The 15,112-nt window shown below is 37.1% G+C and overlaps 1 protein-coding gene across 1 annotated transcript in view; it reads right to left on the bottom strand.

Moving 5' to 3' along the window:
• LOC126174862 (heparanase-like) overlaps positions 1-15,112 on the bottom strand; it is a 331,149-nt gene that overhangs the window by 213,299 nt on the left and 102,738 nt on the right. The window contains exon 2 of the mRNA XM_049921262.1: positions 8,191-8,411. Coding sequence (XP_049777219.1) covers positions 8,191-8,411 — 221 coding nt within the window. The remainder of the gene's footprint in view (positions 1-8,190; positions 8,412-15,112) is intronic.

Below are 15,112 nucleotides of genomic sequence, written 5' to 3'. Positions count from 1 at the left end.
AATACTTTTTGAACTTCTTGTGGACCATCTTCCACGATCCACCACACAGCTGGATTACTCATCTCAGGAGATAAATTTGATACATTCACACAAGGGGAAGAACAGATGACAGTACCGACATGACATTACAAGAAGGCATGCCTTGAAAATGGGGCAGCATCAGCGTCCATGAAGTATCGACTCTGCACATGCACATTACATATAGCTTTTCGTTTATTTTTCTTTCTTTCACAAACAAGTCATGGAAAAGATGGATGTATTTTTTGTCAATAAATAAATGAATATTCTCCTATGGCCATTTGCCCCTTCCATATGTTTCTGTTTGGTAATGGAGACATCTTGGCCAGGCCTCGTACAATGACCCCTGCCCACTTTGCCCTCGAGACCACTCCTTCTAAAAAGGGGTAGCGTCTTTGATTAGTAATCAAAATGTCATCGGTCCTGGGTTCGTAACCCGCCACTGCTTAAATTTTGATTAATAATCAGCAATGGTCGCTGAAGACTTCTGGCATAAGAAGTCACTCTCATTCTACCGACAGCCTTGTCAAAGAGGGTGGAGGAGTGGACAGAAGTTCAGGGAACTCTCTCATCCTTGCAGTGGGAAACTGCCCCAAAAAGGAAGAAGATACAGCAATGATCAATGGCATGAGGATGCAGAAGGCAATGGAAACCACTGCATTAAAGACACACAACATGTGTCCACAGGACATGTGGCCTGTAAATGAAAAAGTGTCATGATGGTCTCTGCAATGGCAAAAGATTCCAGAATAGTCCTCCATTCGGATCTCTGTAAGGGGACTGCCAAAGAGGAGGTGACCATGTGAAAAAGATTCAATAAGCTACGAAAGGATAACATTCTAGGAGTCAGGGTGCGGAATGTCAGAAGCTTGAACATGGTAGAGAAATCAGAAAATCTGAAAAGGGAAATGCAAAGGCTCAATCTAGATGTAGTGGGGGTCAGTGAAGTGAAATGGAAAAAAGATAAGGATTTCTGGTCAGATGAGTATAGGGTAATATCAACAGCAGCAGATAGAGGTATAATGGGAATAGTACTTGTTATGAATAGAAACGTAGGGCAGAGAGTGTTTTACTATGAACAGTTCAGTGATAGGGTTGTTCCTATCAGATCTGACAGCAAACTGGCACTGATATCGATAGTTTGGGTGTGCATGCTGATGCTGCAAGCAGAAGAGGTAGAGAAAGTACATCAGGATATTGAAAGGGTAATACAGTATGTGAAGGAACATGAAAATTTAATACTCAAGGGGGGCTGTAATGCAGTTGTAGAGGAAGGAGTGGAAAAAAAGGTTAGAGGAGAATATGGGCTTGGGAAAAGGAATGAGAGAGGAGAAAAACTAATTGAGTTCTGCAATAAATTTCATCTAGTAATAGCAAATACTCTGTTCAAGAATCACAAAGGGAGGAGGTATACTTGGAAAAAGGCAGGTGATATGGGAAGATTTTATTTAGATTACATAATGGTCAGACACTGATTGAGAAATCAGATACTGGATTGTAAGGGGTACCCAGGAGCAGATATAGATTCAGATCACAATGTAGTAGTGATGAAGAATAGGCTGAAGTTTAAGAGAGAGTCAGGAAGAATCAATATGCAAAGAAGTGGATATGAAAGTACTAAGGAATGAAAGTTCTCTAAGGCTTTAGGTAGAGCAATAAGGAATAGCTCAGAAGGCAGTATAGTTGACAAGGAATGGACATCTCTAAAAAGAACGATCACAGAGTTGGGAAAAAAAACATAGGTACAAAGAAGGTAACTGTGAACAAACCACATTTAACAAAAGAAATACTTCTGTTGATCAATGAAAGATGGAAATACAAAAATGTTTAGGGAAATTCAGAAATACCAGTCACTGAGGGGTGAAACAATTATAAAGTGCACAGAAGCTAAGACAAAATTCTGCATGAAAATTGTGAAGAAATCAAAAAAGAAATGATTGTAGGAAGAACTGACTGAGCATATAGGAAAGTCAAAATAACCTTCAGTCAGATTAAAAGCAAGGGTGGTAACATTAGGAGTGCAACAGGAATGCCACTGTTAAATACAGAGGAGAGAGTGGATTGGTGGAAAGAGTACATTGAAGGCCTCTATGAGGGAGAAGATTTGTTTGAAGTGATAGATGAAGAAACAGGGATCAATTTAGAAGAGATAGAGGACCCAGTATTAGGATCAGGGACCCAGTATTAGGATCAGAACTTAAGAGACTTTGGTTAAATGATGATGGCGTCCTCTTGGGTAAAATATTCTGGAGGTAAAATAGTCCCCCATTCAGATCTCCCAGTGGGGACTACTCAAGAGGACATCGTTATCAGAAGAAAGAAAACTGGCATTCTACGGATCAGGGTGTGGAATGTCAGATCCCTTAATCGGGCAGGTAGGTTAGAAAATTTAAAAAGGAAATGGATAGATTAAAGTTAGATATAGTGGGAATTAGTGAAGTTCGGTGGCAGGAGGAACAAGACTGCTGGTCAGGTGAACACAGGGTTATAAATACAAAATCAAATTGGGGTAATGCAGGAGTAGGTATAATAAATATAAAATAGGAGTGCAGGTAAGCTACTACAAACAGCATAGTGAACGCATTACTGTAGCCAAGATAGACACGAAGCCCATGCCTACCACAGCAGCACATGTTTATATGCCAACTAGCTCTGCAGATGACGAAGAAATTGAAGAAATGTATGATGAAATAAAAGAAATTATTCAGATAGTGAAGGGAGATGAAAATTTAATAGTCATGGGCTTCTGGAAATCGGCAGTAGGAGAAAGAGAAGGAAATATAGTAGGTGAATATGGACTGGAGGTAAGAAATGAAAGAGGAAGCCGCCTGATAGAATTTTGCACAGAGCACAACTTAATCATAGCTAAAACTTGCTTCAAGAATCATAAAAGAAGGTTGTATACATGGAAGAAGCCTGGAGATACTGACAGGTATCAGATAGATTATATAATGGTAAGACAGAGATTTAGGAACCAGATTTTAAATTGTAAGACATTTCCAGGGGCAGATGTGGACTCTGACCACAATCTATTGGTTATGAAATGTTGATTAAAACTGAAGAAACTGCAAAAAGGTGGGAATTTAAGGAGATGGGATCTGGATAAACTGACAGAACCAGAGGTTGTAGAGAGTTTCAGGGAGAGCATTAGGGAATGATTGAGAGGAATGGGGGAAAGAAATACAGTAGAAAAAGAATGGGTAGCTTTGAGGGATGAAATAGTGAAGGTAGCAGAGGATCAAGAAGGTAAAAAGACGAGGGCTAGTAGAAGTCCTTGGGTAACAGAAGATGTATTGAATTTAATTGATGAAAGGAGAAAATATAAAAATGCAGTAAATGAAGCAGGCAAAAAGGAATACAAACGTCTCAAAAATGAGATCAACAGGAAGTCCAAAATGGCTAAGCAGGAATGGCTAGAGGACAAATGTAAGGATGTAGAGGCATATCTCACTAGGGGAAAGATAGATACTGCCTACAGGAAAATTAAAGAGACTTTTGGAGAAAAGAGAACCACTTGTATGAATATCAAGAGCTCAGATGGAAACCCAGTTCTAAGCAAAGAAGAGAAAGCAGAAAGGTGGAAGGAGTATATAGAGGGTCTGGACAAGGGTGATGTACTTGACCACAATATTATGGAAATGGAAGAGGATGTAGATGAAGATGAAATGGGAGATATGATACTGTGTGAAGAGTTTGACAGAGCACTGAAAGACCTAAGTCCAAACAAGACCCCGGGAGTAAACAATGTTGTGCTGGCAGAAGAGCCAACACCGTCTTATGAATGGAGGCCGAAATGCACGCGTTTTAGCTCATGCAGGCTGGCGTGAAGAGGGAAGAACTATACTGACGTGAGGTCTGGAACATGACAAGGAATTAGAATTCAGAAAGCAGACGTAATTAGTTTGATACTTAACTTTAATCCATTAATGATGAACATCACTCTTGACAGTACATGATTCACAATATTATCTGTTCAGAATTAATTCTAATTACTGAATATGATGCCTTGCTAGGTCGTAGCGAATGACATAGCTGAAGGCTAGGTTAACCTGTTGTACCTGCAAATGAGAGCATATGTAGCCAATGAACCATCACTAGTAAAGTCAGCTGTACAACTGGGGTGAGCGCTAGAGTGTCTCTCTAGACTAGGCCTGCTGTGTGGCGGCGCTTGGTCTGCAATCACTGACAGTGGTGACATGCCGGTCCGACGTATACTAACTGGCCGCGGCCGATTTAAAGGTTACCACCTAGCAAGTGTGGTGTCTGTCGGCGACACCACAGACAACATTCCATTAGTACTGATAGTCTGGGAGAGCCAGCCCTGACAAAACTCTACCATCTGGTGAGCAAGATATATGACAGGTGAAATACCCTCAGACTTCAAGAAGAATATAATAATTCAAATCCCAAAGAAAGCAGGTGTTGACAAATGTGAAAATTACCGAACTATCAGTTTAATAAGCCATGGCTGCAAAATACTAACACGAATTCTTTACAGACGAATGGAAAAACTGGTAGAAGCTGATCTTGGGGAAGATCAGTTTGGATTCCATAAAAATGATGGAACATGTGAGGCAATACTGACCCTACGACTTATCTTAGAAAATAGATTAAGGAAAAGCAAACCTACATTTCAAGCATTTGTAGACTTAGAGAAAGTTTTTGACAATGTTGACTGGAATACTCTCTTTCAAATTCTGAAGGTGGCAGGGGTAAATTACAGGAAGCGAAAGGCTATTTACAATTTGTACAGAAACCAGATGGCGATTATAAGAGTTGTGGGACATGAAAGGGAAGCAGTGGTTTGGAAGGGAGTGAGACAGGGTTGTAGACTATCCCCAATGTTATTCAAACTGTATATTGAGCAAGCAGTAAAGGAAACAAAAGAAAAATTTGGAGTAGGAATTAAAATCCATGGAGAAGAAATAAAAACTTTGAGGTTCGCCGACGACATTGTAATTCTGTCAGAGACAGCAAAGGACTTGGAAGAGCAGTTGAATGGAATGGATAGTATCTTGAAAGGAGGATATAAGATGAACATCAACAAAAGCAAAACGAGGACAATGGAATGTAGTCGAATTAAATCGGGTGATGCTGAGGGTATTAGATTAGGAAATGAGACACTTAAAGTAGTCAATGAGTTTTGCTATTTGGGGAGCAAAATAACTGATGATGGTCGAAGTAGAGAGGATATAAAATGTAGACTGTCAATGGCAAGGAAAGCATTTCTGAATAAGAGAAATTTGTTAACATCGAGTATAGATTTAAGGGTCAGGAAGTCGTTTCTGAAAGTATTTGTATGGAGTGTGGCCATGTATGGAAGTGAAATGTGGACGATAAATAGTTTGGACAAGAAGAGAGTAGAAGCTTTTGAAATGTGGTGCTACACAAGAATGCTGAAGATTAGATGGGTAAATCACATAACTAATGAGGAGGTATTGAATAGAATTAGGGAGAAGAGAAATTTGTGGCACACCTTGACTAGAAGAAGGGATCGGTTGGTAGGACATGTTCTGAGGCATCAAGGGATCACCAGTTTAGTATTGGACGGCAGCGTGGAGGGTAAAAATTGTAGAGGGAGACCAAGAGATGAATGCACTAAGCAGATTCAGAAGGATGTAGGTTGCAGTAGGTACTGGGAGATGAAGAAGCTTGCACAGGATATAGTAGCATGGAGAGCTGCATCAAACCAGTCTCTGGACTGGAGACAACGACAACAACAACAACAACAACAACAACAACAGGCAACAAAATAACCAGTGACAGATGGAGCCAGGAGGACATCAAAAGCAGACTAGCACTGGCAAAAAGGGCACCCTTGGAGAAGAAAAGCCTATTAGTATCAAACATAGACCTTAATTTGAGAAAGAAAATTGTGAAAATGTACAGCATTATATGATAGAGAAACACAGATTGTGGGAAAACTGGAAAAGAAGAGAATTAAAGCATCTGAGATGTGGTGCTACAAATGAATGTTGAAAATTAGGTAGGCTCATAAGGTAAGCAGTGAGGAGGTTCAGCGCAGAATCGGAGAGAAATGAAATACATGGAAAACTCTGAGAAGGAGAAGGGACTACAATGATAGGACTTCTGTTAAGACATCAGGGAATGACTTCCATGGTATCAGAGGAAGCTTAAAAACTGCCGAGGAAAACAGAGATTGGAATACATCCAGCAAATAATTAAGGATGCCTGTTGCAAGTGCTACTCTGAGATGAGGAGGTTGGCACAGGAGAGGAATTAGTGGTGGGCCGCATCAAACCAGTCAGTATATTAATGACCTTGCAGACAATATTAATAGTAATATCACAATTTTTGCAGATTTGTCTATAATGAAGTACTATCTAACAGAAGCTGCATAAACATTCAATCAGAGCTTGATGAAATTTTAAAATGGTGCAATGATTGGCAGGTTGCTTTAAATGTTCAGAACTGTAAAATTGTGCACTTCACAAAATGAAAAAATGTACTATCCTATGACTATAATATCAATGAGTCACTGCTGGAAATGGCAACTCGTAGAAATACATGAGTGTAGCACTTCGTAGGGATGTGAAATGGAATGGTCACACAGGCTCTGTCATGAGTAAAGCAGGTGGTAAATTATGGTTTACTGGTAAAATACTGGGGAAATGCAATCAGTTTACAAAGCAGATTGATTAGAAATCACTCATGCGACTGGTTCTAGAACTTGTTTCAAGTGTGTGGGACTAACAGGGGATAATGTATGTTTACAGAGAAAGCAACACGAATGGTCATAGCTTAGTTTGATCCATGGGAGAGTGTCACAAAGATACTCAGGAACTGAACTGGAAGACTCTTGAAGACAAACATAAACTATCTCGAGAAAGTCTACTAACAAAGTTTCAAGAACTGACTTTAAATTATAACTCTAGGAATATACTACAATCCCCTGTGTGTCACTCTCATGTGGATTCTGAGAATATGGTTAGAATAGCTACTGCATGCACAGTGGCATTCAAACAATCATTCTCCCCATGCACCATATGTGAATGGAATGGGAAGAAACCCTAATAGCTGGTACAATGGAACGTACCCTCTGACATGCACCTCATGGTGGTTTGCAGAGGCTAGTTGTAAATGTAGACATGCCCTATGTTAACAGCACATGATGGCAACGGTTAGAATGAAGAAAAATGAAGACAACCTGCTCTAAGATTCAGCCTTAAACAAACAGAACTACTAACTTGCAAGTACACAATGGACTTAGTCTGCAGCCACAGCTACTTGAGATGAAGCATTTTATGATCAGCTCCCAGGAAGCCGTGGTGGGCACCTCTGTTATAGAATACAAAGTACACTTTTGATTCCTTGTTGTTAAAACTAAGGTGAAATTGTTACTGAAAAAATAAGACAGAATCTAAATTCTTGCCTTTCACAGTGAATGCTCTTAGCAACTGAGATATCCAACCTTTTAGGAAGTTAAATAACAGTGTATACACTACTGTAGAGTAAAAGAACCATTCTGGCTGGATATAAGTCCAAAGTTGTGGCTAAGGCCTTCTGCACCAAATCCTCTCTCTCAGGAATGCTAGTCCAGCAAGATATACAGGATATCTTTGGCAGAACGAATAAAGCAGGAGATGGGTACTGGCAGTTAAGTTTTGATGTGTGCTGTTTGATGTGTCTGAGTAGCTAACTCGGTGAGAAAATTGACCACAAAAGACAGTGGTCTAATTTTGAGTTCTTGTGAACTTTGGTACATAGCTTGAAAATAATTAACACAGATAAAGACAAACCGAATAAATACTAAACACTAAAGCTTTTTAGATGGGAAGTTTTTGTTTCCTCCTTTAAGCAGCAGAAAATGCGTGAGGTTGCATTCACTATCCTAGGGACTCGCTCATTCTGTACTACTTAAATATAAGCAACATCATGACAGCAATGGACTTGTAATGGTAAGTATCATTTAGATGGATGTAGTGTTGAAAGAGCAACTAGGTAGACAGAAGCTCCATTTTGTTATTGCAGAGGTCTATTCACAGTAGAGGCTACAAAGAAAAGGCATAAAAGAGACTGCAAAGTTTATTTCAATACAATGGCTAGCTTGCAAAAAACATTTATATATTATTGTGAACTCATAATTTCTATCTAGATTAACAATAATAATCACACCAAAACTAGCACACCCTATTATACAGCTTTCATTACCTGTCATATTGAATGTATCCGAGATATTACGGTTACAATGGTAGCCATAATCACAATAATCCACATGTTCTGCTTTAGCAGCCATCAAAGGCTTCGATAACAATAAATCTTCTTGATTCGTTTCCTCATTTGGTACAAAAATAAGTTGATCTGCTGCAGTTCCTCCCATTCGGAGATATGCTGGTGCAAGTGGCCTTGTGAGAGCAATTAATTCCGTGGAACTAAAAGACAAAATCTCAGTTACAAAAGAGAATGACTATAATTTGGTCTTTCAATCAACATCTGCGGGATCAATAGATGAGAGCGATGACAAGAAAACAAGATGGAAAAATCAGAATGTTCACTAGCCTAGCATACTGAGATATTTACTGCTACACATATCTCTAAAATAGCTTTTTGGGGAATTTTCTTTGAAACATTCACTCAATAATGAAGTAATGATCTCATCATTTATTTAGATGTAATAGAATTTAACTAGATAAAACAACAAAAGATATTTGTCTCAGATACTAAGTGTCATCTAGTATGTTCATAATTCTTTTAACTTAGTTCTTAAATTTATGTTTAATTAATTTTACTGTCATAATATTACTGTAAACTTGATGCTGTCTGTCCATCCATGGCTGGTGAATGATGAAGAACTGGTAATAAATAATAATAATAGGGTTCCGGTATGTTCTGCCAGTCATAAAAGGCGACGAAAAGAACAAACCACTAATAGGGCTAACCCCCCCTTTTAGTGTGATTACTTGGTTCAGGACAGAACTAAAGAAGCCTCGGACAAGCGCCGTCATGGTCGGGGACGACGCTTGAACCCTATGCCCGTCCACAATGGTAACGACACTGCTAGCCAACTGGAAAATGATTTAAATCCAAATAGAGGTGTTTTGCAGGATATGCTTCCTGCAACCACCCTAGAAGGAAAACAAAGACAGAGGATGAGATGGTCAGATGAAGTTAATCGACATCTCATGTTCTGTTATTACCAAGCAACAAACCTAGGAAGCAACACAACTGGATACAGATCACAAGTATACACAACATTTATTACCAGATACCCGGAATTAAAATTTTTAACAGAACAACGACTAGCTGATCAGATCCGTGTAATAATCAAAAATAACAGGATACCCTAGTCAGAATTAGAAAACATCAAACAACAAGTACAACAAATACTAGAACAAAATAATGTGCAATCAGAAGAAGAAGAAAATACAGTAATGGACTCAAACATCCCAGAGCAAACAAACAAAGAACAACACGCATCAATTAAACAATCAGAGGAAAACGAAATCTTACGACAGCCACTAGAACAAGCACAAATAGAACACGAAGTGACACACATGTTAGATATAGAAGAAAAATTTCAGCTGACATATATAGAATACAAAGACACAAATACAGACATTATACCATTCTTGCATAGACCACCAAATAACCCACAAGTCGAAACAACAATAATAACTATCAACATAATCATACACCATAAAATAAATGAAAATACAACTATGGAAGAGTTACAACTACTGGTTTATGTAGGAGCACTCACTACACTAAATATACACACTAGGCAGAGATCAGAACCAACCAACACACAGAAGAAACCCACAATACCAGCATGGCAACACAGGCTACAGATCAGAATAGAAAAACAGAGAAAAGACATCGGACAGCTAACACAATTTATAAGAAATGAAATATCAGACAAAAAACGAAAAAGGTTAGGTAAAATCTCACAACAAGAAGCAATAGAGCAATTAGATGAAAAGAAGCAGAAATTACAAGCATTGGCCAAACGACTTAGAAGATACAAAAAAAGTGAAAATAGAAGGAAACAAAACCAAACATTCAACACAAACCAAAAGAGATTTTACCAAACAATAGATAACACACACATTAAAATAGACAATCCACCAAACATAACAGACATGGAACACGTCTGGAGCAACATATGGTCAAACCCGGTACAACATAACAGGCATGCACGGTGGATACAAGCAGAAACAGACTCATACAAGATGATACCACAAATGCCTGAAGTGATAATTTTGCAACATGAAGTCACCCGAGCAATTAATTCTATGCAAAATTGGAAAGCCCCTGGAAATGATAAAATAGCAAATTTCTGGCTAAAGAAGTTCACCTCAACACATTCACATCTAACTAAATTATTTAACAGTTACATTGCAGACCCATACACATTCCCTGATACACTTACACATGGAATAACCTATCTGAAACCTAAAGATCAAGCAGACACAGCAAACCCAGCTAAATATCGCCCCATAACATGCCTACCAACAATCTACAAAATATTAACTTCAGTCATTACACAGAAATTAATGACACATACAACACAGAACAAAATTATAAATGAAGAACAAAAAGGCTGTTGCAAAGGAGCACGAGGATGTAAAGAGCAACTGATAATAGATACAGAGGTGACATATCAAGCTAAAACCAAACAAAGGTCACTACACTATGCATACATTGATTACCAAAAAGCTTTTGGTAGTGTACCCCACTCATGGTTACTACAGATATTGGAAATATACAAAGTAGATTCTAAATTGATACAGTTCCTAAACATAGTTATGAAAAATTGGAAAACCACACTTAATATCCAAACAAATTCAAATAATATCACATCACAGCCAATACAGATTAAGTGTGGAATATACCAAGGAGACTCATTAAGTCCTTTCCGGTTCTGTCTTGCTCTGAACCCACTATCCAACATGCTAAATAATACAAATTACGGATATAATATTACTGGAACATACCCACACAAAATCACACATTTGCTATACATGGATGATCTAAAACTACTGGCAGCAACCAATCAACAACTCAACCAATTACTGAAGATAACAGAAGTATTCAGCAATGATATAAATATGGCTTTTGGAACAGACAAATGTAAGAAAAATAGCATAGTCAAGGGAAAACACACTAAACAAGAAGATTACATATTGAATAACCACAGTGACTCCATAGAAGCGATGGAAAAAACATGCCTATAAATATCTAGGATATAGACAAAAAATAGGAATAGATAATACAAATATTAAAGAAGAACTAAAAGAAAAATATAGACAAAGACTAACAAAAATACTGAAAACAGAATTGACAGCAAGAAACAAGACAAAAGCTATAAATACTTATGCTATACCAATATTGACCTACTCATTTGGAGTAGTGAAATGGAGTAACACAGACCTAGAAGCACTCAATACACTTACACGTTCACAATGCCACAAATATAGAATACATCACATACATTCAGCAACAGAAAGATTCACATTAAGCAGAAAGGAAGGAGGAAGGAGATTCATCGACATAAAAAACCTACATTATGGACAGGTATACAATTTAAGAAAATTCCTTATAGAACGAGCAGAATCTAGCAAAATACACAAAGCAATCACTCATATAAATACATAGGCTACACCACTGCAATTTCATAACCACTTCTACAACCCTTTAGATCACATAACATCAACAGATACGAAGAAAGTAAATTGGAAAATTAAAACACTACATGGCAAGCACCTGTATCATCTAACACAGCCACACATCGATCAAGATGCATCCAACACATGGCTAAGAAAAGGCAATATATACAGTGAGACGGAAGGATTCATGATTGCAATACAGGATCAAACAATAAACACCAGATATTACAGCAAGCATATTATTAAAGATCCCAATACCATAACAGATAAATGCAGACTTTGCAAACAACAAATAGAAACAGTAGATCACATCACAAGCGGATGTATAATACTAGCAAATACAGAATACCCCAGAAGACATGACAATGTAGCAAAAATAATGCATCAACAGCTTGCCTTACAACATAAACTTATAAAACAACACGTTCCCACATACAAGTATGCACCACAAAATGTACTGGAGAATGATGAATACAAATTATACTGGAACAGAACCATTATAACAGATAAAACAACACCACATAACAAACCTGACATCATACTCACCAATAAAAAGAAGAAATTAACACAACTAATCGAAATATCCATACCCAATACAACAAATATACAAAAGAAAACAGGAGAAAAAATTGAAAAATACATCCAACTGGCTGAGGAAGTCAAGGACATGTGGCATCAGGATAAAGTTGACATTATACCAATTACACTGTCAACTACAGGAGTCATACCACACAATATCCACCAGTACATCAATGCAATACAGCTACATCCAAACTTATATATACAATTACAGAAATCCGTGATTATTGATACATGTTCAATTACCCGAAAGTTCCTAAAAGCAATATAACATATACCGTACAGTTAAAAGGAAGTGACGCTTGATCAAGGTCCGTGTCACTTTCCATTTTTAACCAGACTTAACGTCTGAGAAAGTAAAGAAGTAATAATAAAAGTAAAAGATCAGGGCTACCCAGGAAGCAGATGCTGTTACAATTAACAGAAATTTCACAAATTTTAGGACCACACTACAGAAGATGTCTTCATCACTCCTTGATTATGGAGAATAAGTAATTGATCGTAACACTAAAAAGTGGCTTAAATAGTAAACATTCAGAGTCATAACAGTTGATAATTGCAGTAGTAAGGTTAAGTACAGGGTGTATCAATGGACTGTGTCCAAACTACAGATAGAAAAACTATTCTTTTTGGATATATTGTATCAGAACCATTCACTCACTGAAAAGAAAAACCTTCTTTTCATGACTCACAACTCAATATTCGCTTAATAAAATAAATAAAAGGAATGTGTCTTGCCTTTCTATGTCAAGGTCACTTTACACATATTTTTACTTTACTTTAATCCATTTTGAAAGAACATAGAAAGAGGATCAATAATTTTCTGATACATCCCTTGTAGCTTTAATATTTACAAAATGGCCAACAGTTCATCTTCAGGAAAAATTAAAAAATTCACAACTAAATCAGGGAATTATAAAAATTCTTGTTACTTTTACATAATTTTATTGAAAACAAAATACAATATAAAAACAACTGAAATTAATTTTCTTCTTCCTGAAATTATCTACAATTGTCATTCACAATCAAACTGACAATATGTGTGTCTAAGAATAAGGAACTAATTCAGGTTACAATTTATGAACAAAATTTGACCAATTTTATTCAAAGTGAGTTGGTTTCTGTACTTGGTGCATCTCTGTCCGTTTGAAAAGATATGCTCCCAGGGCACTGACATACCTGGGATACATAATATTTTCATAATCACCTGGCAAAGTGTTCGGTGTAGCAGTTATCTGAATTCCCGCAATTTAAGGAGTCATTACTTCTATGAGAACACACCTCAGATCAATATTTGTCAAGTTTGACAATTTCCACAGCCCCTGGGGCCATGGCTTCCTAGGAGCTGATTGATGGTATAAATCCCAAACAATTTCCACCTGAGATGGTGATCTGTTGTACTTGTCTTTCAATTTTCTTGTATTTCAGCAAGTTTGCTTAATGAAAATTGAGTCTTTTTCAAAAGTGTAAGTGCCTTTTGACCTTATCAACAGTTTCTGTAATGCCTTTTTTTACATTGCAAGTCGCACAATGAGATTTAAAGAATGTGCAAAACACGAGACGTGTGGAAGGTTCAAAAGCATGGAAGCTGTTTTCATGTTTGAGGAACTGTCAATAATAATTATTATTATTCTAGCAGTGATTTTACACTTGATATCATTTTTGTGATAATAGCCTTTACCCAGACTGAAATGTTTCTTCTGTGTGCGTTTCTCCAGACTGACAGCTCTCTAGAACATATGACAATGAGTCTTCTTACCTATACAAACTAATATTATTTACAGTTGTCCACCCACCACTGTCTTTGCAGCAGTTAGATCATTTTTATTTTTTTCAAATAATAGGGCATTAGACAGTAGATAACAATGTTCAAATTTGTAACTTATAATTTGGGTGAAGCATATTTAAATGAAGTGTATTGCACTGTTCACCTTCACTCAATGTAGGTTAATTAATATATATTCTTTGATACTTTTTATTCTTTTTGACCTTTCCCTCTAGGAAGGCTACGACTTCTTCACCAATTGCCTCACAATTGCTGTTTGAAAAAACTCAACACTACATTTATAATTACTCTTGAATAACATACTGTCTCATTTCACATCAATGAACTGTATATTAACAATAACTAATTACATCATAAAATGTATTACATCAAATTTCTCACAACAGTAATGCGCAACTCAAAGTCTCTAGATAGAATGAATCAATCTATCTGACTGTAAGATTTCATTGGTTATTTTGCAGAACATCATTTGCGTTATCAAAATCACATATCTTCTTAGGGTTTCTGTGCCTCTTCAAAGCAGGCTGACAATCCTTGGTACTTATATATTCATGCCCCCATACAGTATTTCCTTTTGCAAAGTCTCTTCCCTTGGCATGTCTCATGCAAATAAAATGACAGTCCCATACAATATCCGTGCTCTCACTACAGTACCTTTTTGTATGGTTTTGATTCACATTCATCAGTAAGGGGAAATAGGAATACACATCACTTCACTAGAATGGTATTTAACACTAACACCGAAAATGCAAATAAAATACCTTCTGCACCATACAAAAATTTTTCGGTTTTTACTATCCATTGATAACTTTTACAGTACTTCTAATTCTGAATCTGTAGTCTTTGTTACAGATACTATATTTAATATGTAATGGATGTAATATTCCATTTATTTCTGAATGTATATAATTTATTGTAATTATAATGTAAATTGCTGGGTAATAGCCAAGAGAAATTTATTTAAGTGTATCAATAGAAATAATGAGACGGCACTAGCTGGGCCAGTGTTTATTTTTGCATATGTAGAATCTCTGTCATGCTGCAAGCAGAGAAGAAGCAAAGCAGCTTGAGTCTTGAAAGAGTGCAGAAGTGTTTGTTGGGT

This window comes from Schistocerca cancellata, chromosome 3 (genome assembly GCF_023864275.1).
Source record: "Schistocerca cancellata isolate TAMUIC-IGC-003103 chromosome 3, iqSchCanc2.1, whole genome shotgun sequence".
Taxonomy (NCBI): domain Eukaryota; kingdom Metazoa; phylum Arthropoda; class Insecta; order Orthoptera; family Acrididae; genus Schistocerca; species Schistocerca cancellata.
The sequence above is the reverse complement of the archived record's forward strand: the minus strand, read 5'-3'. Positions and strand labels throughout refer to the sequence as shown.